This window comes from Salarias fasciatus, chromosome 11, assembly GCF_902148845.1.
Source record: "Salarias fasciatus chromosome 11, fSalaFa1.1, whole genome shotgun sequence".
Taxonomy (NCBI): Eukaryota; Metazoa; Chordata; class Actinopteri; order Blenniiformes; family Blenniidae; genus Salarias; species Salarias fasciatus.
The window spans coordinates 30,609,283-30,635,713 of NC_043755.1; the positions used below are offsets into that span (position 1 = coordinate 30,609,283).

Sequence of the window (26,431 nt, forward strand, 5' to 3'; positions counted from 1 at the left end):
GTATATGTCAACTCCAAATACCATCAACCATTAAAATGTATCTGTTGTTAAAAGTAAATTTGCATCACAAACGCAACAAGTCAGGCACATATAGACTGGATATAAACCACTTCAGTGTTTATGAGTCAGTTCAGAAACATTGAGCCCACAAAATGTGTCATATCGATGCCAGTTTGGTTGACAAATGGAACTTTGTTTTAGAACTCGGTCTGTCCGTACAGCTACACACAAATTTAGCCTGGTCATTCTCTGTCTCATGACCTTTTATCACAGTTTCTAAAATAACTTCCAAGAGCAAACTGCCACTGTGTGAACTGATGGAAACCAGATCACCCTTCAATCTGTCTGCAGCTCCAACAGGTTAAAGACAAGGAAGAATCCAACAGTCAAATAAAAGTCATTTTTATTGTTGTAGCCACAGCTTTACATTTCAAACCACAACTCTGGAAAGAACAGAAAAGCCAATCAGTTTCTGAAGGCATTTAGAAAGAGAAAGTGTCACATAACTCGTGTGAATGTGGGAAAGGAGGGAGAACACATCTTGTGACCAGCTTAACATGAAAGCATGAAAACTTAATTTTCCGACAATAAATAACAGGCGTTTGAAAGGGATTTGAAAGAGTCATGGTCTCACTCCCCGTGTTCAGGCAACATCATATCATTTGAGAAACATCTTCAGGCAATATACATGAAAGGGACCGCGTTCACTCTTTAGGGCGTTGAGTTTGAAGTATTCAATTAAACAGCGGTAAACTGAGATCCAGTTTCAAACAGTGGAATGATGCGACGTGTTTGTTGTCATGGAAAGCTTCTCCCACAGTTCGGTCTTCTGAGTCGGTGCTGACTACTCCACAGGTCGGATTCCTTTGGCCTCCTCCATCTTCCTCAGGGTCTCGTCCCACTGTGTGAACTGCTTGGACAGCAGGAACATCTGCCAATCACAGATCAGGATGGGGTCAGTGGGTGGAGCTTTGCCTCCACCATGAAATTTCAGGAACAAATGAAAGTGTTTTACATGAACAAGCAAGAACAGCACAAATGCAAAATATAAAGTACAAACCAGCTGGTTTTAGATCAAAGGTTGCTGAACTAAATCCTTAAATTAAATAGTTTCATAAAACCAAACAATTATTACAGACAAATTATATCTCAACATGAAGCCAATTTAAATGAGACCTCTTATGCAAAATATAGTGAAATGTTCAATTCTGGTTTAAAAAAGAAGCATCTGAGGTCGAGTGTTGACTTAAGATGTTTTCATAGGTGTGAATGTGAGTATGTGTGCCTGCCTGTCTCTCTGTGTTTGCACAGTCATGGACCAGTGATCTGTTCAGGGTGAATTCTGCTATCAGCCATCATGAACCGGGATCAGCTTCAAGCACATTATGCCCTGAGGTTGATAAAGTGGTGTAGAAGCCGTTTCAAACCTCAATAAAGTAACACAAATTGAAGTGTGCGTGTTTACAAGAGCTTAATGGGTGCTTGTGAATTTTATTTTATAGGAAATTGATTTAGTGAAATAACAGAAAGTATATTATAACATTATATAAAATAGGTTCAAAACATCTGTACCATTTTATTGTATTCCTCAAAAAGCTTCTTGACTTCCAGGGACTGCGTCTCGGTTTGGTCCTGTAGTACAAACAAACCAAATCTAATCAATGAAATCTCATCTGAAACACACCAGTGAGCGACCAGGAAAAAGAACATGCCTGCTCTTTGATGTGAATCTGTGAAAGACGCTGTAACTTGGTGGCATGTTCGGGCACACCTGAGAAAAACAGAAACACTTTCAACACAGGCTGAACATGAACAAGAAAAAAACCCCCCAAAACAATCAGGTGTCCAGTTGATCTAACAATGAAAGATGATTAATAAACTGATCACAGAATAAACATGAGCTCCAGCCTTTTTTTGTAGGAGGTCAAAAATCACACGAGAGCTGGAGAATTGTCTCTGGAACATGAAACTTACCTGTGATGTACGCGCTGTCTAACAGCGGCTGCAGGGTGTTGACTTGTTCCAATAAAGCAGCCTGGGAAAGCAAAAAATCCTCCTCTGTGTGGGAAAACAAACAAAAACTCGAATTTCAGTTCCAGTTCTTCTACAAAACAAATGACACTTTAATAGATAAGGAGTGTGAACTTCACTTAAACTTCAGAAAATAGAATTCCACTTATGACAGAAAAACTCCACCACATTATTAAATGATTAAATGTGTGAAAGATTTTGTTTTCCAGTTGAATATTTCAGGTTGTGCTCACTCACCTGCAAGGATAAACTCCAGCTTCATAGCATCAGGTACGGTGATGTGGTCGGTGAACTGAGGGTCCAAGTACTTCAGCAAGTCCTCAACTACACAAGAAATAAAAGACTGCTGCTCAATATATTCACAAAACTATTATTTCCTCCCTTCTAAATATGATATAATCACATTGAATCCTTTTTTTTTAAATGAAAACAACTGCTTCATATAACATTTGTGCTCTTTTACAAACACTGCACACCAGATTGCACTGAAGACATAACAGCCCGATACTGTAAGCAATGAAAGAGATTCACTTTTCTTGTGCAGGATCTTTACTCGCTCTCTCTTGTTGGCTGTGTTTGTCAGACCAGCTTGAATCCTGGCCAAGGACTCGGTACACTGAAGGACAAAAGAGACAAGGATGAGATTTAATGCGAATTAAAGTCTGTAAATTAGTGTCTAAAAATAGAATGACATTTTAACGACTGCGTGATATGTTACGTGACAAGTCTCTGAGGTTCATTACACTAATATGAAAATCTAGAGGATGCAATACAGGAAAATGATTTGAATCACACTTAAAGGTCTGGAATTATGTCAGGATTATGCAGAATATTACACAAACAGAGCATTGTGCGCTTCCCAACTCCCAGTGAATACAACTTCTGCTTGGAAAAAAACCACCCATCACATGACGCTGTGATCAGACAACACTCTTTGGTGCCATTAATGCAAGAACATTTCTTAAGCAGCTCATATGAAGGATTTTAAATTTCAACCGAACCAACCTCCACTTGTTTGATGTATTGTATATATTGTGTTAAATGTTATTAATGATGTATGAAAAATGTGCATAAATGAAGCATTTCAGCAGTTCTTCATGTGGTGGAATAATCCATCACATCTACAGTGAGGGGATATATATCTGTTTGCCTGATGATGTGGCTTTGTCGTCTCCTTTTCTCTCTTTCTATCCTCTAACTCCACCGGAAAGCAGAAAGCTTCCACCTCTGAGTCTGGTTCTGCAGGTTTCTTCCTGTAGAAATGGAGGTTTTGCTTTCCACCCATACTTACTCAACTGGAATTGTTTGCTTTTTCTCTGCAAATATGTCTTGTCATGATTGTGTTATATTTGATGCCACAGAAATAAAACGGAATTGAATGACCTAAATCAGATGTTTTCCCAAATATCCTTATATGCAAAAAAAGTGTGACATGGGCCAAAAGTCAGTCATCCTTCTTCTCTCCTTCTGACTTTAATTTTGCAGTCATTAAGACTAAACAGTGATAAGATCATGACAGTGTACAGGTAGCCTTATGATGGGTACTGTTGCCTTGCAGCAACAAGGTCTCCAATCCAGCGATTTACAGTGTTAAGACTATTCTTCTGATGTCTGCATAGGTTTAGTTTTACATTTTCCTGAACTGCAGATTAAAGCTGAGATCACAAGGCTAACTTGAGCATATATTATATTAACACTGTGACCCCATAATTGATCGTTAAGTGTTGTAATGCACGACAGGGCGACGACTTGTGAAATTTAAATACCTAAGACGGAATGTAAACTGTGTTAAACTGAATAAATAGAGAGTTGAGTACAAAAATAAAAAGGGCGTTGACTCTCATCGTCGGGTCCGCTAAGCTAACAGCTAACTAGCTCCCTTCATATACGAAAAGATGTTAATACGTGCAAACCTTGACAGGCTTTCCGCTTTTGTTTCTTCTCTCTCCGTAAATGCGACTTTCCAGCGCCTGCAGGCGCATTTCTAGACTATCTACCTCCAGATTTTTATCCATTCTGAAGCTAAAATATGACACAACAACGCTCGGAAGGCTTATTTATAAGTAGCTTCAGCGCTGCGGGATGACGTCATGACGTCATTCCTCTTCTTCGCTGTTTTGAATTGCTCCACATGTAGAGCGCTTTACCGCCGCTGTGAGGTCCCGAGGAGGAGTCACGCGCCAATTTAAAGAAAAGTAAAAATAAATTGTGACAGTCTCGTATCAACTATTGATCAACAATCATATCCAACGGCGCTCTTAAAGTTGACTCCCTTTAATTTTTTAAAGTGTTTTATTTTGGATAAATAACCAGCCTTTCCAAACATTTTGCTGGTCTCTTTTATGTTATCCATTAAAAAACCAAGAAAGTCACACAAAGTATGATTGATGTTAAAAAAAAAAAAACCTGAAGAAATAATACATTAATATACATACCACGTCGAGACAGAATACAAAAAAACCAAAACAAAACAAAAAAAACCCACACATTTCTGAGTTAGTAGTTATCAGTACTATGAGGTGTTTATAAGTCTATAATCCCTACTCTCCTACCGGAACTGGGGTTTGAATCCCTCCCTACAATCGGTCTGTCTGCCTGTCCAATCCTATTCTTTTACATCTTTTCCAAACAATTCCATAACCTGAACAGCAGAAAGTCACCACCTCTGAGTCCGGTTCTGTAGAATGCCTCCTTTCCACCATTGCTAACGACAGTTCATGTGGAATTGTTGGATTTTTCTCTGACAAAATGTCTTGAAATGAATGTGTTGCGTTTAGTGTGACAGAAATCAAAATTACAGTGAAATGAATAAATCTGTTTATTTTGTAATTGGGGAATCTTTGGAGTAAGCCGGAGCCCCATTGAGTCTGCTGTTGTAGATCACAATAATCCTTTCACCATCTGAGTTAAAGTAAAGTTTATTAATAACCCTGAAAACACTTGTTTTAATTTTCGCTCTGTGCTGTTGTTGCAGTGCTGGGTGCCGCCGCCAGGAGTCGCTGTTTCACCGCTTCGTTTCAGCTGTTTTTCCGGTGACAGCAGCGAATGACAACACCGACAGCTCGGCCCTCTCTCCATTCAACCTCAGAACTAAATATCGTCACGAAGTAAGGCTGTTTCTCACCTATCACCGAGTGTGTCCGGTACGAAATCCTCTCCTGATCGATAACGCCACCGGAAGCTGCCCGGACCGGTGCTCGTCTGTTTACCGTAAACACTCTTCACCACGCTAAGTTAGCCCTGTTAGCCTCCGAGCTAACGTCAGTTTCTGCTTTACAGCTGCGTAGTTTGAGTTACTTTGGCGGTCTACAAGGTGAGTTGCTTCATCTTACTGAACTATAACTCAGTAATAACTCCTGTAACCTTGTACCTGGTGTTATTAGACTGATATGTGTTTGAGCTACTGGACTAGATGTTGCTAGTTCACGCTGGGCTGTGATGTTGAAAGTTGTTCCTGCTCTTTTCTGTTGTTGACAGCAGTCTGGTTTTGGACTGGGACTCCTGTGTCTTGGGGAATTTCTTCTTTATGCGTCACTGGAAGCAGAAGCAGCATGGCAGATGACAAGGACGTGTTGAGAGACGTGTGGTTTGGGCGGATACCCACCTGCTTCACCCTGAGCCAGGATGAGGCTACAGAGAGAGAGGCCGAGCCCTACTATGTAAGTTCAGCTCACATGGCTGCTAAACCGGTGAGAAAGCCAGGATTTGTTTACCATATGTCAGCAAATCTCCGAGATTGTGTAACTCTTAATACCTTTTACACCATGGAGTAAAAGTTTTAAAGGACATTCAATTCGCAAGTAGTGAAGTGCAGTGAATTATTCGAAAATAAAGCAACTAACATCCTGTTCAGGATTGCTGGAGACAGTCAATGGTAACTGTGAGCAATATGTTTTTACACACTGGATGGGTTGACAGTCCATCACAGGACTAACAGAAAGACAGACAACCGCACACACTCACATTCGGACAGTTTAGGGTCACCAGTTAACCTCACATGCATGTTTCTGGACTTTTGGAGGAAACTGGAATACCTGGAGGAAACACATGCACGCACAGTTAAAACATGCAAACTCCCACCCGAAAGGCCTGATCAAAATCTCGATCCAGATGTTCTTGGTGCGAGAACATGAACCACTGCTCCACTTGCCTTAAACCAACATAACCTTTAAAATGAAAGATTTTGAAAAGTTTGGCTATAAAATGTCTGAAGACAGCAGGAAATTTTATGACAGATTTTCAATGAATTGTTTGAGGATTTTCAATTTTTCTTCACAAGTGTCATGAAACGAAGTCTTAAAAGTGTGATACAAGTATTTTCCTACAAAATATGCATTGTGAAGCAAGTTCAGGCTGTATTTCAAATGAGTGAGCTGGAAACTCGACGACTCATCGACTGTCATCTGTTTTTAACTGAGCCTTTCAGGTTTAAAGTCTGGTGTGTAAGGAGCAGATAGTTGGTTTGGAACCCTCGCCAGACTTTGGTTATTAGTGTGGGCTTTACGTCACATAAGTTACATGTGGGTAACTTGTGGTGAAAAGGCGAAGTGAAATGAGCTGAGTACAGAGTAACTGTGCTGTCTTCCTTTCTCTTGTCCCTTTCAGCTCCTGCTGCCCAGAGTGAGCTACCTAACTCTGGTAACTGACAAGGTGAAAAAACACTTCCTGAAAGCAATGAGAACCGAGGACGTGGAGGAGATGTGGTTCGAGTACGAAGGGACGCCACTCAAATGGTGAGGGGAATTTTAGAAAGCATGAATTCTATTTGAATTTTGTCTGTGATCCTCTTCAAATTTCCAATAATAAATTGCATCAAAGTGAGAGGATTTTGCTTAAAAAGTGCTTCACCCTTGCCCTCAGGAAGTCAGGCAGCTTTGTTATGTTGTATTAAGGTGTTAAGTTGAGAATAAATGAAGAATTCATATCTCCTGACTATGTAAACCTTCTTGCACACAGATGTCAAGTGAAACAAATTAACAGGATGTAGTCACTGACTTTAACCACTAGGGGGCAGCAGTGCAACGCAGACAATGAATGTTTATGCTTCGCACTGCATTAAAATCAACATCAAACCACCAAAGGTTGCAAGTGTTTGCTGATTTGTGCTTTCTCTGCACTCTAATAATTCATCTTAATGGATTTAAAATGTCACTTTGGGAATTTCCATCATAACAATTGTCATATAATTATTATAATCCGATAACATCAACTTGATGACCTTTTCCTGTGCTTTCTCTTCTTATTTCCTGGACTCAGGCACAATCCAATTGGGGTTCTCTTTGACCTCCATGCTTCTAATACAGTTTTACCCTGGAGCATCACTGTGCACTTTAAGGTAAGAGCCAGTATGCGTGTGTACGTCACCTGGGCTGCAGAGTTTTCTTTCTCCTGTCATTTTCTGTGATGTTAAGTCAGGGAGCAGCAGCCTATGATACCATGAAAGAAGCAGGCGGTACAGAAAGACAGATGAAATATTAGAATAAAATGACTAGATAGACAAATGTGAGCTCAAATGATTGATGATGTTGATGTGTGTCTAAATATGCAATCCTACATGGACTTAATTTTTTTCTAATACTTTTAATTTAACTTTCACATATTTTTTAACTGATGAAACTTCATTATTTTGTTGTTTTCTTTACCTCAGTGCCTTCCAAAAATGATCAATATCCATTTTCAAATGACTTGCTGTCTTGCGTCTGCGCGTCAGAATTTTCCAGATAGTGACCTGCTCCACTGCCCGTCCAACTCTGTGATCGAGGCTCACTTCATGTCCAGCATCAAGGAGGCCGACGCCCTGAAGCACAAGGGCCAAGTGGTCAACGACATGCAGAAGAAGGACCACAAGCAGCTGTGGATGGGCCTGCAGAACGGTTAGACCCAACACACACACACACACACACACACACACACACACACACACACACACACACACACACACAGGGAGAACATGCAAACTCCACACTGAAAGTATACAATTCTGTGCACCACTGGAACCCATCTGTCTTTATTTAATGAATGAATTTAAGTGAAGGAGATTAATTTTGCGTTTCTTCTCCACTTATAAAGAAAGTTGCATCAGTATTTTTTACACGCATGGAGAAGGCATTGTAAAGTCACCTGTCATGCATATGCAGGCTCTCACACTCTCACATCTCACTTTAGTCTGATCGCAGCAGTCTTTGAAATGATTTCTCAGCTGCCGGTTTGGTTTTGATCACATTAGTGTGTAAGTGAGGCTGGGGGCCGCGGGGCGGACCGCCCTGGTGTGATGTATGAGGACGTGTTGAGCCAAACGGACACATGTCGAACTCGTGCTTGTATTGAAATGAGAAGCCCAGCGTGTAGCGAGAGATTCCTGGAGTCACTGTAGCTCAGCCTGATCAAACAGGGCGACTGTAAACACTTCAGCTCAGTCCGGACTAAACACGTCTTTCTCTCTTTTATTTAATTATATCTGGGTGATTTTTTTTTCTTACAATGCAGAGTTTTCTAAATCAAACTGTAAATATTGTTGCAAATATTTCTATTATTAATAAATCCTTTTTTCCAGCATAAATTTAGTATTTTCATTGAACCATTCAATCTGCCTCAGTCGGTGAAAACTATCAAAACTGGAAAATAAACTCTGACAGAAACTCATCAGAACTTTCTTGAACTCCAGTATTAAAAAACACAGTAACATTTGATACGAATAAAGTCCGAAGCACCCAAAAGTTCGGTTGTTAAACTTTTGCATGTTTTTCCATCTCCTGATTGTTTCTTTTTTACTTATATTTTCAACTAATATGTGAAAAACACTAAAATGGACGGCGCTCTGTAGTGTTTGGTGTTGGTTTAAGTCCTGAAACTGCAGTGAAGGGAGCTAAGATGAAACTTGGTGACTGATCCGGAGAGAAGGGAGTGGGCCTTTCACATGAAACTGAGAGATAAAACTTCAAGTAAAACTCTCACATCCAAAACAGACCAGAAACAGAGAGAGCTCCAGCTTTCATTTTGGAGAAAAACAACAGACGTGAAGAGGTGAAAGGTTTGAAACCCGGCAGGCGATACAGAGTTATTGATGAGTGTGATCGATCGGTTACTTACATAGGCACACACACAGAAACCATTTGGAATTAATGTGTATAAATAATTAAATCTCTGTTTTATGAAAATATATTCTGGGTCATTTAGTTAATTCTCGAGCTTCACTGTATTGTACAGTCACTTCTTTATGAAACAAAGTTTTGCTACTTGTGACCAAAAGTTATAAAGTTACAAATTCACTTTAGCAAGCAAATGTAGAACATTTCAGGATTTTACTTCACTGCTCGTTCAGTTCACTTTTATTGTCTTTCTATTCCCTGGACAATGAAATTATTTCTCTGCTGTCCACAGAGAAGGCCGACATTGAGATAACATATAAAAGAAACAGTGCAATTTTTAGAAAATATGTAAACTAAACGGTAGTGCAAAATTAGGTGAGAAGGTCTTTATAAACCTGTGCAGACAGAATCAACACTCTTTAAAGATCTCTGCTGCCTTTTAAACAAGATTTCATGAATATAAATGAAATGAAAACATGCTATATTGAGTCCATAGATATGTTTAAACAACACATTTGGGCGGTTTTACATTTTATTACAGGTGTTTGTAACTTTGAAAGGTGCGTCCATTGATATGCTGATGCTGGATGAGGCAGATGTTCAGGCAGGGACTTTCTGGATTTCCCGAGCCTGAAAAACAAATGCCTGTAACTTTTCTATGGGAACCTTTTAACTTTAGCACCACCTGTGGACAGAATATTAGTCTGAACCTTCTTTCAAAAGGTGATGGCACCTTTTAAAAGCTTGCCTTTAAATCCCCCTTTATGCATCCTGAATATAATTTATTTATTTATTTATTTCTTCATTGTCAGAACACTCTGTAAAACATGAAGAAGCGTTATTTCAGTTTCATTTTAAATGGTTAAACTGTGACAGTACGTCATACAGGGTAAGTCTTGCTTCTTTTATTTTGTAGAGTCAGCCAGGATTGGCTCCAGCGTCTGACAAAGGCTTTCTCCATCCAGCTGAAGGGAATCACAGTCAGACGGCAGATTTTCCCCCAGTTTATAAAAAGTTCACCAGGCTTTCGCTGCCTGCTGGGATTAAAGCGATACTTCAACATTTTGGCAAATTGGCCCATTTAGTGCAATTCATTAGTCATTTCGAACGGTATACTTACTTTTTTTCGTGAGGGCGAGCTGTTGTTTATTCAGAGGTGAGTCGGGGAAGGTTTTCGGGACGGACACAATGGAAGTGGACGGTATTTTGGTTCCCCCTCGTCAAACTCATCAAATACACAATCCAACAACCCCAAAACACTTTGGTGGGCAAATTATAATCCGCACATTCACTACGCTGTGAAATATTAATGCAAAATTACCAGATTGAGTTGTTTATGCGAAGATTGCTAAGACGGAACTACTTGTCTGGGCGTAGTGATCTCAAAAGAAAAAGTAGTTCCCAGTATTTGCTTCAGTGTCGTAACGCTACAATATTATTTGTTGGTGTTCCACAGCGTAGTGAATGTGCGGATTATAATTTGCCCACCAAAGTGTTTTGGGGTTGTTGGATTGTGTATTTGATGAGTTTGACGAGGGGGAACCAAAATACCGTCCACTTCCATTGTGTCCGTCCCGAAAACCTTCCCCGACTCACCTCTGAATAAACAACAGCTCGCCCTCACAAAAAAAGTAAGTATACCGTTCGAAATGACTAATGAATTGTGCTAAATGGGCCAATTTCCCAAAATGTTGAAGTATCGCTTTAAGCATCGGGGATTTTCCTCTTTATTCTCCATCTATCCTCCGTACCGCTTTATCCAACTAAGCCTTGCAGCCGACTGTGGGAGATGGCAGGGAACATCCTGAACGGGTCGACAGTCGATCACGAAGCAGAAACAGTCACATTCACACCGGCAGGCTGTTCGGCGTGCGTAAACCTACACAGAGAAAACCCATTCACACAGATCATACGAACTGAATCTGGGGTATTCCAGCCCAAGACAGGAATTCAATGGCTATTACACTGCCATTGAATTGAATTGGTTCAAGCTCCAATAAAATGCCTGAAAAACACATGAAGTTGCCACAGCTGGCAGATTCTTCCCACACGGGGAACATTTGAGTCCAAAGACACAGAAAACACAGAACTTACCAACTTTGACTGGCTCGTAAAAACTGAATACACTGTAAAACACAAGGTTTTCCTATTTGTTTAGCATGCAGTGATGGTAAAAGGATGAAGTTGACCTCTACCAATTTAGAACACAAAAAATATCTTACAAATGAGATAGGTTAGTAAAACAACTGTTTGACAATCAATTTAATTTATAATTCTTACATGTCAAATATTTTTCTGTGAATTTTATTTATCTAGACATAGATAAGGCGTTATTAGTGGTTTCAAAATGTCTTAAAATGATTTGACGAAATGAAAGCTGATTTTTATATTGAGACTCCAGAAGTGTCTCTTGGCTTTAATCGTTTCAACAGAACGACACGAACGTTCACTGAAGTAACGTCTGAGCCGAACTTCATTTCGCAGGGAAAACCCTGAAACGGCATTAAATAGTGATCACTGTGATGAAATCAGAAGTAAACATGATATAAGTTCAGTGGAAGATAAGCTTTTCGTTGTAATGTTTCATCACTGAGTTGTAAGAATGTCAAATATTGCAAGGTTAATTCTGAATGTTGTGAAATGGAATGTAATTTGAGAATGCATTTATTGTGTAGTGAAAAACGAATCATGGCAAAGAACACGTTCAGTCACTGGGATTTTTTTCTGTGACTTATCCGTCTGTGTTTGTCTCGTTCCAGACAAGTTTGACCAGTTCTGGGCGATGAACAGGAAGCTGATGGAATATCCGACCGAGGAGGGAGGCTTCAGATACATCCCCTTCAGGATATACCAGGTAACACGCTGCATGGGAAATAGAGGTCGACACAGTGGATGTTAGTAAAGACATTCACAAATTATTTATGTTGGAAAATTAAATTAAAGCAACACTTTGTAGTACGCCCATCATGTGAGCGAATTCTCATTCAATTCTTAATTTCTGGCAGCCAGACATGAACAGCTGTAGAGCCACATGTAGCTCTACAGCTGATGGATAGATAGACAGACTGTGGGGAGGGATTCAAACCCTGGTGCGAGTAGGGACTAGGACTTTCTAAAAGTCTTCAGTGCTGAAGAGATGTGATTAAATGCCTTCCTTCCTTATCATTTTTTTACTGCAGGGGAAAAACCAAAACCCCAGCTGTATGTCATCTGTTTTTATTTCTTTATCGCCACTGTGCTTTGATCAAATGGAGGACTCGAACATTTCTGGTATTTCGGAAACGCCCTGCTACTAAAGTTTGTCTCTTTCCTGCTGTTGTCTCAGCGAACCCGTTTACAATGCCATAAAGCGTACTGAGATTGAAACTCATCTGTGTTTACAGTCCGTCAAACGAGGATTCTGGCCTCTCCTCGGCTTTTATGGCATCGTTGTTCTATAACTTGAGTCCTGCTGTTATTGCCCCATCTGTTCTGAAGGAGTAGTGCATTTTCATTTATTTACTGCGCTATCAGCCTGATTTGCATATTATACTTAAGTTTTCTTTAATATAAATGTACTGAAAGTAGTGGAGCCTTCATTGAACAGTAGCCTTGTTTAAGGGGCTTTAATTTTATGCATGTCCAATCCTGAAGTTGGTACTTTCTGACGCATTTCCCCTGTAGTTTGTGCGAGCAATTCAAGGCATGTAACAAACCCAGGTGACATTTATGCTTTAGTCCAGCTCATTTGTGGAAGTATAAATCTGCCCGCTACAAAACACAATTTGAGTATATTTGAAAAGGTGTCAAGGAATTCCTGGTGCAGTTTCTATGAGTTTCCAGTGAAGTCTGAAATTGCACTGCATTCAGCTCATCCGACAAAACCAAGTGCAAACTTTTCCATTTTCTCAGCACCTCGAGTGTGAAAACTGCTTGAAATCCATTAAAATGAACAATGCTGAAGTTTGTCCTGTAGATGGAGCCAGAGGTCTGTACAAAAATCAACCTCAGCAGGGGAATCAGCTTACAACACGATTCAACTTCTCTACTATCTGGAGCCGTCCTCCATGAATCACCATATATTTGACAGGGTAAATGTGATGAAAGCGATTCCATTGATCCCTTGTTTCTTTTCAATGACTGAAATTCCCATTAGTCGACTCTTAAAAAGGTCAGGGTTTGCCCCAGATCTGCACCCTGCAGCGTCAGTACATGGAAATATTGATTCACCTGTTCTCACACCTGTACACCTGAGGAGTTTATCATCTTTTGTTAACATAATCATAACTCTAGCCCAGAAATAATTACTAGTTTTCTATCGTTTTATTGCCCATGAAAACCAATCCGGCGTGCATTATTCGTGTCATGATACTCGCCTCCGCACAACATGAGTAAGTGTCTGCGTCTAGGTCTCTTTCCTTTCTTCTTTGAGGAGGTAAAAATAGGGTTTCTATATTTAAATGATTAGATTTCTTAAAAAGGTGTGGTAATCACACCAACTCTGTTTATTATCTTGACTGAAACATGAAGAGACAGACTCAAATATGTATATTTGATTCTGCGTCTCGAGATGATGGGGTCAAATATGTGTGCTTTCTTGAACTCTGCTCCTGAGTTCTCAGTTTTAAATGTTCTCTCATGCCTTTGTGGCCCCCGGTGAAAATCCCTAAATAATGTGAACCAACATAGCAACGCCTGTCAGTGGCGTGCGGGATCCCGTCTATCGCGTGGGTGCACTTTAGAAGTTAATCATTCGTTCCGGTATATCTGATACCTCTGACTCCATCATGTTTGTGTGCAATTCCATTGACCCAAGCGGTGCCAATGGGCGAGCCTCAGGGTTCAGACCGGGTTACAGAGGTGGCGGCAGCCAAGCACCCTCGGGCCGGTTGTTTCCTCTAACCCACTGTAGCTTTATCCTGACTCAGGTAAAAAAGTCCCTTTGGAGAGCTTTCAAAAAAAAAAAAGAAAAGTAGGGGGAGAACGATGAATAAGCGACTGATTCTCGCCTGGAAAACATTAGCTTGCTGCAAGCCAGACAGGGGAAAAAGAACTTTGAGTCAAGTGTTGGGGGGTTTCAATGCAGATCAAAAAAGGCTTGAGAATTAATCTGGCGACTTTTAGGGTTTGGAAATATCCAGGAATTACACAAAACAAATGATTGTTTTTTTTATTTTTTTTTTAATTCACGAAAACATGGCTTTAAAAAGGATTACAGTTAAGATCCCGAACAAAAGGGACTACTTTTAAAAGTGAGCTTGATGTTACGGTTTAGTGAGTAGTATCATCCTCTCCAGTTGGGGAAATAAAAAGGAGGAAAACATCTGGAATTTTGTGACACAAACATGTTGACAGTCTGCTTTGAGTCAAGTGACTGATTGCCAGGATGCTTAGCCTTGGTCTAATGGCACAGCAAACAGAAAACGCCGTCCTCACCATCACCAAGTCCGGCTAATAAGTTTTTTAGGGCCTCTTGAGAGAAGCGAGTACAAATAATGTGAAAAAAGGTAGCAGAAGGCAAGCTAACCTGGCAACAATCACCTCAGAACTTCCTGATTTTCTTCCGAAAATTGTTTCGATAAAACCATCAAATTGATTTATACCAGTTTGGACCAACACAGACTGGTTTATTCCCCATCTAACCAGATTACATTAGTATATGTAGAACAGGAATGTGAATTAACATCAGAGAACAGCACAAGAATCACAATCCTAAATAAACCAAACCAGTTCATGCCAAGTCAGATCAGTTTAAACCTTATTGTATCAGATTAAACCAGATCACACCAGTTTGCATTTGTCTGTGAACAACTTTAACAAACCAGACTTTATAAAACATCTGTAATCATGATAACAGCCACCTTGATTCAAGCCAGGAACTATAATCCTGATTTAAATGAAACTAATTCATGCCATATCAGGCCAGTTTGCCAGTTCGCCTTTGGAGACCAGGAACAAGGCAAACCTAAGAAAAGTCATTTTGCTGTGACTGTCAAACAAGAATGACAATCCTGACAAAATGAAATGAGTTCTTACCAGTTTAAGCCAGATCAGACCAGTTTGAACCTGTTCAGATTAGTTTAAACCAGATCACACCAGTTTGAACCTGTTCAGATTAGTTTAAACCAGATCACACCAGTTTGAACCTGTTCAGATTAGTTTAAGTCAGATCACACCAGTTCGAATCTGATCGGAGAAGTTTAAGCCAGATCAGACCAGTTTGCATTTGTCTGTGGAGAGCAGGAACAAGGGAAACCTGAGAAAACCTATGTTGACAATGTCAACCATGCTGATTGACCAAAAACGAGAATCCTGACTAAACTAAATCAGTTCAGACCAGTTCACACTCATTTCTGCCCATTCACACCTGTTCAGAGAGGGTCAGATTGGTTTTAAATCATTCAGACTTGGTGCGATTTTGACTGGCGATGTTTACTGCGGCCCAGTTCTAGTTTCTGATCTTTAATTAGTCTGTCAACCGTCATCGTGTGGTACAGAAGGGGATCTGTATACATGAAAAGCCGAACAGCTGGCAGTGAGCTTTTCTCAAGAGCAGAACGTTTCCCTTGCTGTATCGGCCGGTAATTTCCAGTTGTGAAGATTGACTATCAAGTGTGTTTTAATTCCAACGAGACCTGCCGGACTTCACGTTTAGCCTGCATCTAATTTTTGTGGGACACACAAATGAAAGAAATCAGTCAGTCAGTTTCAAAGCTTCTTATTTTGCATTAAAATCAAAGCTTAAAAATAACTGTTGTTTTTACTTTCACATCCTCAGCACACACAAAAAGCATTTTACACACCAACAAAAGCATTCTTGTTTTTAGTAATAAAAGATGAGTCTTTAAAGTGGCAGACTGAAACATGCAGGCCAACCAACACAAGCCGCCCTCTCAGACATGCACTTGTTGCAGCAGTAAAACCTTGTAAGTGCTGGTGGGCAGACGAAACGCAGACCGTTCCAGTTTTGAGTGTTTTCTTCTTTTTTTTTTTTTTCCTCGGCTGAATTGAAAGTTTCCAAGGCCATTTATGAGCTGCGTCGGTTTCATGACAACTGCAGCATCAAAGCCTTTACAGGCCCAGTGTGTGATTTCCAAACACGTCGGAGAAAAAATAAGCATCATTCCTGAAAAGACTGGATTTTGTGGAGATGGTGTGGTTTCAATCTTACAAACTGCTAAATATTTACAACCAAGGAAAGTCTGGAGAAGGATGGAAACTTAATCATTTCGGTATGATCTTAAAAATACATTGTAATGGCAGTTTTCTGTCTGCTGTGTCTCCAAGCTACTTTCACTGTTCAGAACTTTCTGCAAAGTTCAGAGAACTTTTTTTTTTTTTTTTTTTAACGAGCTGTTTGGAGAAAAATATCTAAAACATAAATGACTCGAGATTTTTTTTTTTCTTGGCAACAATCATGCACATTTGTTTGTTTTAGTTTTTGTCCTGTCAGGACATAAAAAAATGAATTTACGATTTAAATGTCACTAAATAATCCCTTATGTCATGGGAAAACTGAGCAAACACAAATATGGATCACGAAATGTTAATCTGAGCCACTTTGACTTTTTTTTTTTTTTTAAAGGTTTGTTGTCAGTTGTCTGAAACTTTGCAGTTTTAACTTTTTATCCAGTAACTTCTACATATCTTTATATTTTTCTAGCAGTAGTATGTTGAAGATAATCACAGAATGCAAAATTAAACAGTTATTTGCCAAATTTAGGCAACTTGTGCTGGAATTTTAGAATATTGAAAATGTGGAAACAGTTTTTAAAGATTATTGAAGATTTTTTTTTTGTGGGGGGGGTTTGAAGTTATAAATAGTGCATTTTTCTAAGCATGAATAAAATCAATGACTTTATAAAGGATTAACAAGGCTTATAGTAATGGCCTGGATTTGCCTGCTAATTAAATTTTCCAATGTCACATGAAAAATGAGCGAAAAAGAAAGATTCATTAAAGAATCAAGCAAATAATTTGAGTTCCCTGTGAAGATGTGAAGGTGCAGCGTGAACTTGGAACATCTAGAATTCTGTTATCCGGATTTGTTGTAACAAGACCAAACATGACACAACAAAACCCAGCGAGGGCACTCGGATCAGAGAGAAGAAAGTAGCTGGAGAAGATGGGAGAAAGAAAAAAAAAAAAACCACGGCGCAGACACAGAGGAAGAAAACAAAGCTGCTCCACGCTCAGAAGTCACTCCGTACCACTTTACAGGAGACTCCCTTCCACGCAGGAAAGAGGACCCCCTCCACACACACACACACACACACACACACACACACACGCACACGCACTCAGAGTCCTTCAAAGCCAGATTGTGGTCTTTAGTGTAAATAACATGTGCCGTGTTTGATGCAGACAGAATTAATGACAACACTCAGTCCAAATAACAGAGGGCTCATTTCCGTCTGGCCTGCTTTCCTCGTGGAGTCAAAGACACCTCACGGGCACGGACAACACATTTGTGTGTACGTGGATGAGTGTGCGTCGTCTTTGTGTCTCGAAAAAATGTAAATGAATACGTTGACAGTTGAACCTTTTCTCTTGGTTTGTGGCACATTAATATTTTACTATCAGAAAAGACATTTTGAGACTAGAATTTGATTCTCATTTAGTTTTTTTTTTTTTTTCAACATTCTAAATCTCTCAATTGTGGTGGCAGCATGAAATAAGCTTTCATTTGTTACTTTAGGCCCAAAAAAAAAAAAGAAAAATCAAAAACGGTTTTAACTCGAGACTTTTTTCAGTGATGCATACTTGCAATATTTTTCAACTTTTTTTTGTTTTTGTGGATTACATCTGTCTTTGTGCGCTTCTGCTTTTGTCTGCGCCTATTCATTTATTTGTCTTGGTCATTTAAATTGCTTCCGCTTGAGGACTTGTGTGTGTTTGCGTGCGCGTGCACTCACTTGTTTGATTGCCAGCCATATCTTCCTGCCCCAGCAGTGACGCCACTCTGTGATTTAAAGAGCCAGAGGGGGCCGACCGTCTCGCTGCACGGAAAGTGAAAATTACTATCCTCCCTGTAAAGACTGCCTGCATTGTTGCCGTACAGGTACACCTCTCTGTTCCCACTCCGTGACTCAGTGCTTACTCACAACCCCCACCGTACAAGAGCAGGCGGTCCACGCTGCTGCTGCCGCCGCCGCCGCCGCCGCCTCTGTTGTGGTGCCGCGGCTGTGGAAGGTGCCTGATTCGAAGAATGCGGGTTTATTGCCCTGCAGATATTTTGTAATGGCTGACTGAGACGAGGGGGAGGAGGTGACTACACAGACAATTACAAAACATGGGAATGCTGGAAACAGTTGTGCGTAATCATGCCAGAGGCAACAGGTGATACTCCGGCTGTACGGAGGAAGAATGCGTCGCCGCTTTTACAGTAATTGGTTGTCGCGGAACAATGGCTTTCAGTGGAAAAGCTTCGACGGCAGACTGCTCCAAGGCCCACGTGCTTCAGATTTTTACAGTGTGAGCTATAGATGCACTCAAGAATCTGTTTACTCATTCTCAGAATCATTTTCATTTATCATCTCTGATGAACTGGTCTTGTAATGACAACTTGTTTGCGATGCGCTACTTATTTGTTTCAATGGATAAAGAGAAAAATCTCTTCGATCGGCCCATGAAACACTTTTGTCGTACAAGCACATTTAATTTAATTTGATTAATTCTAATAGAAATAAGTGTTGTTAGCAAGATCTGAGATGACAGCCATTAAAAGTGTTTAGACTTGAGAGCTACGTCCTCCCTGAACCGCGCAAAATACAGTAATAGATTTTACAGGTTCTGATGGTTTTTAATATTTTTAGCTCTCGTGCTTCCCAAGACTTGATTCATAACATTCAGCCATATGAAATAGTGTATTGCTACAAAAAAAGACGACTGGATTATTTGTTGTTGGCTTTTTTTTTTTTTTTTTTTTTTTGTGGGACCTTTTCATTTCAAAGTAAAAACAAAAAAAACATGTCATTGGTTATGACTCACGAAGAGCTTCTTATACAAAATGAACCCTTAGATAGCAATGATTGATACATTAATGTCTTTATCAACCTTTTTTTTTTCAAATTCCAGTCAGTTGCACCACAGTAAACATGGTTTGAACAGACTGTTAGTGATCATATGTGCAGCGTCATGTAAAAAAAGCATCGGTGCGCTTTGTGGTGTTGAGAAATGCTCAAAACATTTTAAAATCTGTTGAAATGTTTGCATGAAATTAATGAAAACTACTTTCCAGATAGTTTAATTTTGCTGTAAACTCAACAATCGAGGTTTTTTTTTTTTTTTTTTTTTTTAAAACATCCATCGTGGGGCGTGGAGCCGATTGACGATGGCTACAGTCGAAGGCAGGATGCATCCTGGGAAGGTTATCAGACCATCACACACATTACAATTACACCTTCAGGAATTTTACAGTTAACCAAAAAGATGAGAAGAAAGCAGAGTTCCCAGATGATATCCACACAGGGAGAATGAAGTGAATTGTTTTCAAATATATAAATTCGTCTCTATGGCCGAGTCCTTCCGACTGTCCGAGCATGCCTCCTTTAATAATTTACTGAGCTTCTCCTCCCCAGGTGTGCGTTTCCAGCACAGAGAAAATTATGTCTGCTACAAATGAGGTTGGAATTTTAATTTGCCAATGGACGGTCTCAGAGTTCAGTGGCAATGCTTTCTCTCGCCTCCCTGTGGATTGACAGTGCTTTAACCCCCGTTCATTGTTTTACCTTCAATTAGGTGGATTGAATCCAGCCCATCAATTAGGCGACGTCTTGAGTTCCGCTGCTCTTTTGACTCAGCGAGAGCGGGCCATCTCTTTTCACCCGAGACCTAATGACACCTCGCTCTCTTTGCGTTGCCATGTGCCGCCGCGCCAGCTAAGGTGTCAAGGCAGCTGAAAAGAAAGTGTCCTCGTCCAAACAGTATCACGCTTCTCTCCCCGGGGATCAATAGCTCCTTCTTTGTACGTCGACCGGCTCAATAATTCATGGCCGTCTATTTAAAAATGCAATGAAGTAGCTGTCACTTAGCACACTCTCCCTGCTCCGCTCTCATTGACGATCCCGCACGAAGGGCCGCGCTTCCTGTCAGTGACTCAGTCTTTCTGCGTAACCTGAGCGCCGTCTTCGCGCCTCACCCGCCACCTTCCTCTTGCTAGTTCTCGCCTGGCGGCGGTGTGTAGTTACCAGTCCGACACTCGATCCTTGTCCTCGCCGGTTTCCTTTTCACAGCTCCATGATTAGGTCCTATAGAGTGTCCGACTCCCCCGTTTGACACCTCAGGTTGGGTGTCGGCTTGGGCCACATTTCCCTCTCTGAGGACGCCGTTCTTTCATTGTCCTACCACACTCAGAAGATAAAGCATGATGGGACTTTGAAACCCTTCAGAGCCGATGAATGGCAGTTTTCCATCTCCTCAATTCCACCTGATTCAACCAGTCTTTTATTTTTTTTGGGGGGGGGGGGCATTTGGAAAAATTGTGTCAATTCTGTCATTTTACATTATTATTTACCATTATTGCCTTCTTGAGGTTCCAAAAGCGCTAATTTGCTTGGTGAAGGTTTGACACATTGTTAATCACTGACTGGTTACACAGAATCACTACCAGGCTCACCATTATAACCTGAGTCATTGTTAAACAGTCAAGCTACTATAGCGACCTGCAATATTTCCCAAACTTTTGACTCAAGGACGATACTCAAGAATGTCGGCTCAGGAAAGCTCCTTGTTGCCAAGAGATAATATACCATGCAGTGTTAAAGTAGCTGGTACACCTTCATAATAAATAACCACAACTTTGGATATTTCAGTCTCAAATAATGCAAACTGTCGTATCATTGGTGAAAAAACTACAGTCCTGCAGTAATGACGATAATCTACTTTGAAATTTGCGATACTGCTTTACTTCCACCAATTTTCCAAGCAAATGTGCACTTTTTATTAAAATAGTATTTAGAATGTTGTTGAAAATGTGCGACTCTTGAGTAACCAAGTAGTCAGAATCAGTCACCGCCCATTAGTAGTTTATGGCTGTTGTCCAACATCTGGCTTCTTTTCTACCTTTGCCCCAAGGATATGGGTGCTCGCACCTACAATCACGGCATTTTTGACTCGACTCTGACAGACAGTGAGACTGACAGAGCTGCTGTAGCCGCTGGTTCACATTCAGTATTTACACACGTTTGTTCGAGGCAAACAGGAAAGAGTCCAAGCAGCTAATGACAGGCAGTTTGATGGAAACGACGTGCGCTACGCTCACTGGGAGTGAAGGCTCTCACCTAATGCAGTGGCAGCCCTGCAACAAAGTGGACGGCGTATTAAACACACATTACAAGACTGAGACTCAAGATTGAGCGCTGGTTTGTGTTTTTTGGAAAAGGCAGCCTCTCCCCTAGTTAAGTCCTTCAATTGTCCAAAAGAAATCCACGGATTCGATGTGTCGACGTGTGTTTTTTAAGTTTTATTATCACACCCAGACCTTATTTGCATTTTGTGTATTTATTACATTTTATAATGTTAAGATTTGTTTACAGGACAGAATACTGTAAAATCTCAATTTCTGCAGAATATTTTCTTCTTACTTTCTTTAAATACCTTCAGACTAATGAAATATGTGTTATTGAAAAGTGCTACCATCGATATATACTTTTAGATCGTCCTTGTGATCTAAAGATATCCATAAATCACATGCCAGTCTGCAGACAGACGCACCAGCGGTTGAGTCAATGTCCATGACCACCCTGGACATCGTTTACTAGAAGTTTGCCTCCTGGTGATTTCCCATGTTTCCCGAACATCTCGCTGGTGGAATGCCGTGACCGAGCGGCAGATCACAGCTTCACAGTTATGAGGATGTTTGCGGCGAACGTCACATTTGTTTAGCTCTGTCATCGTGACTGACTCACTTTACGTCGCAGGCCTGGAGCGGCTGTGGCGGGTCAGCAGGTCCGAGATCACTGCTGCCAAGGACCACAAGCCAACAGTAAAGACAAATTACAACCAGTGTGGACAAATGAAGGTAGATGAGATAGTTTGGGTCAGGTATTCTAGCTAATTTGATGCATTTTGTGATTACAGATTTTATGTCTTTGTCCTTAATCCAATTCTTTTCCAAGGAATAAGTGAGAGGAAATATTATTCAGGAGCATTTCAAACTGAAAAAACAATTTTTCTAACTTAATACTGTCTTTGTGTCATTACGAAAGAGAAAAGTACATTTTTCTTTAATCAAACAACAATGAAAGTCACAGTAAATAATGCTGTTCATCAGTCACTCTATCTGTGAACCTTGAGGATTGCCAGATGAGCTTTTAGTCTCTGTAGAAGCTGACTTTTCTGCCAAGTAGACACTAAATCAGCGGATAATGACTTCCAGGCCGACGGTGATTGTTAAAACATGTCAGCATCAGCGGTAACATCTGCCTAAAAGTTGCAGATTGCTAAATCTCTCCTTCTAAGCTGTCGGGTTCATCAAAGCATCACATTCATATCTGGGCTCGGTGCACGGCCCATTCACGGCATTCGCGTGCGCGGTGCCGTCATCCCTGTGAAGGCTTGTTTGCTGCTGTGAAATTTCCCCCAATGTTACTTCACATAAAAATGGTCCGTTTTGCGGGAATCGGAAGGTTTTTCCCAACAGTCCTGTGAACGGGTCCGAAAAAAGAAAGAAGAAAATTTGAATCAGAAATGCATGTTTTCATGTGAAAACAGTCTGGCCTGCAGAGCTTCCAGTCAAAAATGGTTTCTTTGACCTCAAACCAAGTGCTCTGAATTACCTGACTTCACCTGAGTGGAGAAGTGTGATTAATTAATTCTTATTCATTAACTGGATTTGACCTTATGTTGTGCCACAAAAAAAGTCACTCGTGTTGACAAGCAGTTTGATGAACAGCGTTGTTTAAATAAGTGGAAATGAAAGTTTTAATGATGAGTGATACAATCTGGATTCGATTGATCTTTGTCAATTGCATTTGTAACGACTAATTAATAATAAATGAAATGAAATAAATTATTCTTTGCAGCTTGGTTAATTCCACGCGGATTTCAGTCGCCTTATTATTTAGGGGAGCTGTTGATGTTCATATGGACAGATTGAGATGATTCGAGCAGGTCAGGGGCATCAAGCACACTTTAGTTCAGGAGCAACATGCAGCCCCATTTCATATTTAGTAGGCCAAACCGGTAAAATACTGCCATAATAGCCTGTAAATTTAAACTTAAGATTTTTCTGTGTCGTGGTGCGGAGTGCATGTGGTAAAAATATCTATAGTTTTGCAAGAGCAAATGAATACTACTGAAAATGATGTTGCGCTGCTCTTAAGAAATTAAAAAACAAGCAAATAATCTAGTGTATTATGTGTTTTTGGATAAAATCTGAATCATTGAAAGCACACACATCATTGTGTCCTCTTTTCTCAATCGTCCTAAACATTTTGGAATCGTTATTAAAGATGAATTTTCTGAATATAACTTGAAATAATTCAATTTGAAGAGCACTGGATTGAATTAGAAAGCATTCCCACATCCTAACATTCCTCCCACTTCATGTCTGTGTTGCTGCACTTCTCTAATTTTGCGTGCTGTGTTGTTTTGCAGACGACGAGCGACAGGCCGTTCATTCAGAAACTGTTTCGCCCCGTTTCGCCTGAAGGCAACACGCACACGCTGGGCGACCTGTTGAAGGCGATGTACCCAGACGCTCTAACAAACGATGGTGAGTCGACACACTGGGAAGCAGTTCTGTGATTGTAGTATATTAATAGTAGTTCAACCAGCAGAAATCACTTTAGCCACCACTGCCATGGAAGAAGTGAAGTAGCAGCCTGGGTTTATCTTTGTTTCCTTATCAAATGTGGGTCATGTCGTCTCCCGGAGGAGAAGCAGTACCTTTGCTCTCGCCCTTTGTTTTATCTGCACTGCCGCATGAGGCCTGTCACAGATCATGTCTCACAGTAGGACTTCACAGGCCTGGAGGGGCGAGGTGAGGGGGAAGAGTGGAAGTTGTCGGGGGGGAGCACATGAGATTAATGGCCTGTAGAGGTATTGACGACAATGTGAACAGGTGAAGTGAAAATTTGGGTTATTTTACTTTACTTTTAGAGGCGACTCAAAAGTTCCTCTAAAGTCATGGGACACGTAAACAAATCAATAAATGAAAGATAAATTAAACACTAGTGCTGAAAAATTCGCTCAATGAATCTATGCATGGAGCACTTTTTGAAACAAACTGTCTTCTCTAATGACAGGGGATCTCAAACTGTCATTTGTAAATAATACTGACAGATTATTGTACAAAACTATCCAGGACAGGTAATGAAAGACGTATTTGAAGGGTAAGTGTCTGCCATTTAAACTAGAAATTAAACAAAACTGGTGGAGTTGGACAGTTCCTTTCCTAAGAGAACCAAATGACACAAGTCTATGCAGAAATGACGCTGTGAAGAACTATCGTGTCTCGTTATGTAACACAAAGCAGCGCACACTAAGAAAAGTCTTTACATGTATTAACGCTCGGTGTCGGCAAACGGCAGCAGGCTGAACATTTGAATGTGCGTTTTCACATCAGGTTATACGCATTACAAGTGCACTCGTGGCACACAGTTGAGCTGCAGCTGCGGCGGAGGTGTGGTGATAATGAAAGAAGAGATGAGGAGGATGTAAGAGAGAGAGAGCGAGCGGCCAAGCAGCAGTCTAAACAGGCAGCGTCTGCAGAGGAGGAGAGAGGAAGTAGATAAGGAGACAATAGTGTGTTAGGACATAGGACCCGCAGGAGACTCACCTGCACGGAGGAGACAGTGCCATTAACACCCCTCCTCCTCTGTCTGTCTGCCTACCTGTCTGCCTCGTATTCACTCTCATTCCTCCTCCTCTTCCCCTTCCTCCTCCTCCTCCTCCTCCTCCTCCTCCTCCTCACTGTTTACATTTCACATTCACTTTCATATGAAAACCTTTGAATCCAATTTAAAGTTGTATGTAAAAGTCACGATGAATCTCCTAAATGCTGTTGTTAGGTTTCACAGTTCAGGCCCCAGATAGCGTGATCCTTTGCTTCCACTGTGAAATAAACCGGAGGTGATCCATAATATGCTGCCTCCATACCCACACACCATGAGGTGCAGAGCGTTGTGAGTCCCGTTGTTTCCTACCAGCGCAAAGAATGTGGAAATGTGCACAAGTTGGACTTCATCCACGCACGTCATAATCATCGTCAACATCGTCATTTTCTTTGATTGCCTATGTATAAACAAATGTCTTCCTAAAGGTGACTAATTATAGCTTTGCGTTGCAGGATCTCTCCTCAACATTCCCATTTCCTTCTGACTTTCACCTCAGGAGATATTTAAATATCAAGGTTGGGCTAAAAATGGCTCAACTTCGCAAGGAATTTATATATCTGAGTACGAATTGGGCTGAATTTGGCTAAATAGTCAAACAGTTTAATTGGAACCTCGGCTTTGTTAAATTGCACCGTTTTTATATGTAGTGAGTCCTTCCAGCCTGCAACACACATTATAGTGAAGTACGTGTTGATGACATGATTGCAGGTACAAAAGGCAGAATTACCAGCTGCACCTGCAGCCTCTCCGGGCTTCAGCTCTTTGTTTAGTTATATAGTCTACAACTGACTATTTTTGGCCAAAGTGTGTGTCTGTTCTAACAAAAATGCTCTAGAAATCCACTGTACACACTGCTGGACCAGAGAAATGAGTGAATCATTAGATGAAATAAATTTATTGTCCATCACATTCACAAAAAAATTGAGATGTTTGACTTCTGACATAAATATAACAAAAGAAAGAAAGCATGGAAAACTTTAATCAGAGCCATCACAATAATCTTGTGTACATTCAGTTGACTCGCAGGTGTATTGACAAGCTGAACTATCAAACCAAGCGACCAAACTGGCGAAGGTCTGCAGCTCTTCGTGATCGAACCAACATCCATATAGAGGGGTTATTCTTTTAAAAACCAGTCGTCCATCGAGGAGAAAATATCCTCACCCTTTCCTTGTACAGCTCTTGGATGTCCAGACTTTAATTGGGACATATAAAACTCGCCAAGTTCATTGTTTGTTTCTGGCTCGGGGCCGCATGAAATCCAGCCGTCGCTTGACATCTCTGAACAATAACAGCTGCCAACTGCCAGCAAGATTTCTTTTGACGTTGTCATGGATGGTTTTACAGATGCTAATTCCCTTCAGCCCACTTGTTATAAATTCCTTTAATTTGGATCGCAGTTATTGCCAGATTTTCAGATTTACTCAGAATTTGCGTGACTGTTCGGCGGAGACAGAGATATCCGCTTACCCCTCCTTTCCTCTGTTCTTGTTT

At 40.6% G+C, this 26,431-nt stretch overlaps 2 protein-coding genes across 4 annotated transcripts in view; one reads left to right on the forward strand and one right to left on the reverse strand.

The window, feature by feature from the left end:
- atg5 (ATG5 autophagy related 5 homolog (S. cerevisiae)) overlaps positions 1–26,431 on the forward strand; it is a 50,506-nt gene that overhangs the window by 13,407 nt on the left and 10,668 nt on the right. The window contains exons 2-8 of one of the 3 annotated variants that reach the window (XM_030102063.1): positions 5,006–5,344; positions 5,509–5,690; positions 6,637–6,764; positions 7,288–7,366; positions 7,742–7,904; positions 11,879–11,973; positions 23,697–23,814. In XM_030102063.1, the coding sequence (XP_029957923.1) occupies positions 5,583–5,690; positions 6,637–6,764; positions 7,288–7,366; positions 7,742–7,904; positions 11,879–11,973; positions 23,697–23,814 (691 nt within the window). In that variant the 5' untranslated portion in view covers positions 5,006–5,344; positions 5,509–5,582. The remainder of the gene's footprint in view (positions 1–5,005; positions 5,345–5,508; positions 5,691–6,636; positions 6,765–7,287; positions 7,367–7,741; positions 7,905–11,878; positions 11,974–23,696; positions 23,815–26,431) is intronic. The other 2 variants (XM_030102064.1, XM_030102065.1) reach the window with 2 other exon arrangements.
- dctn3 (dynactin 3 (p22)) lies at positions 387–4,118 on the reverse strand. The gene is made up of 7 exons (XM_030102066.1): positions 3,945–4,118; positions 2,563–2,647; positions 2,269–2,355; positions 1,975–2,058; positions 1,713–1,771; positions 1,573–1,632; positions 387–931 (listed from the first exon to the last, which is right to left on the reverse strand). The coding sequence occupies exons 1-7, from the start codon at positions 4,044–4,046 to the stop codon at positions 845–847; spliced, it is 564 nt and encodes a 187-aa protein (XP_029957926.1). The 5' UTR covers positions 4,047–4,118; the 3' UTR covers positions 387–844.

Excerpts from the sequence above, each read along its gene's own strand:
- dctn3 (XM_030102066.1), bottom strand. The coding sequence starts at position 4,046 with ATGGATAAAAATCTGGAGGTAGATAGTCTAGAAATGCGCCTGCAGGCG. Across the intron at positions 2,356-2,562 it reads AAAGATCCTGCACAAGAAAA|TTGAGGACTTGCTGAAGTAC; the intron begins GTGAATCTCTTT and ends TTTCTTGTGTAG. Across the intron at positions 2,059-2,268 it reads GCTGGAGTTTATCCTTGCAG|AGGAGGATTTTTTGCTTTCC; the intron begins GTGAGTGAGCAC and ends TTTCCCACACAG.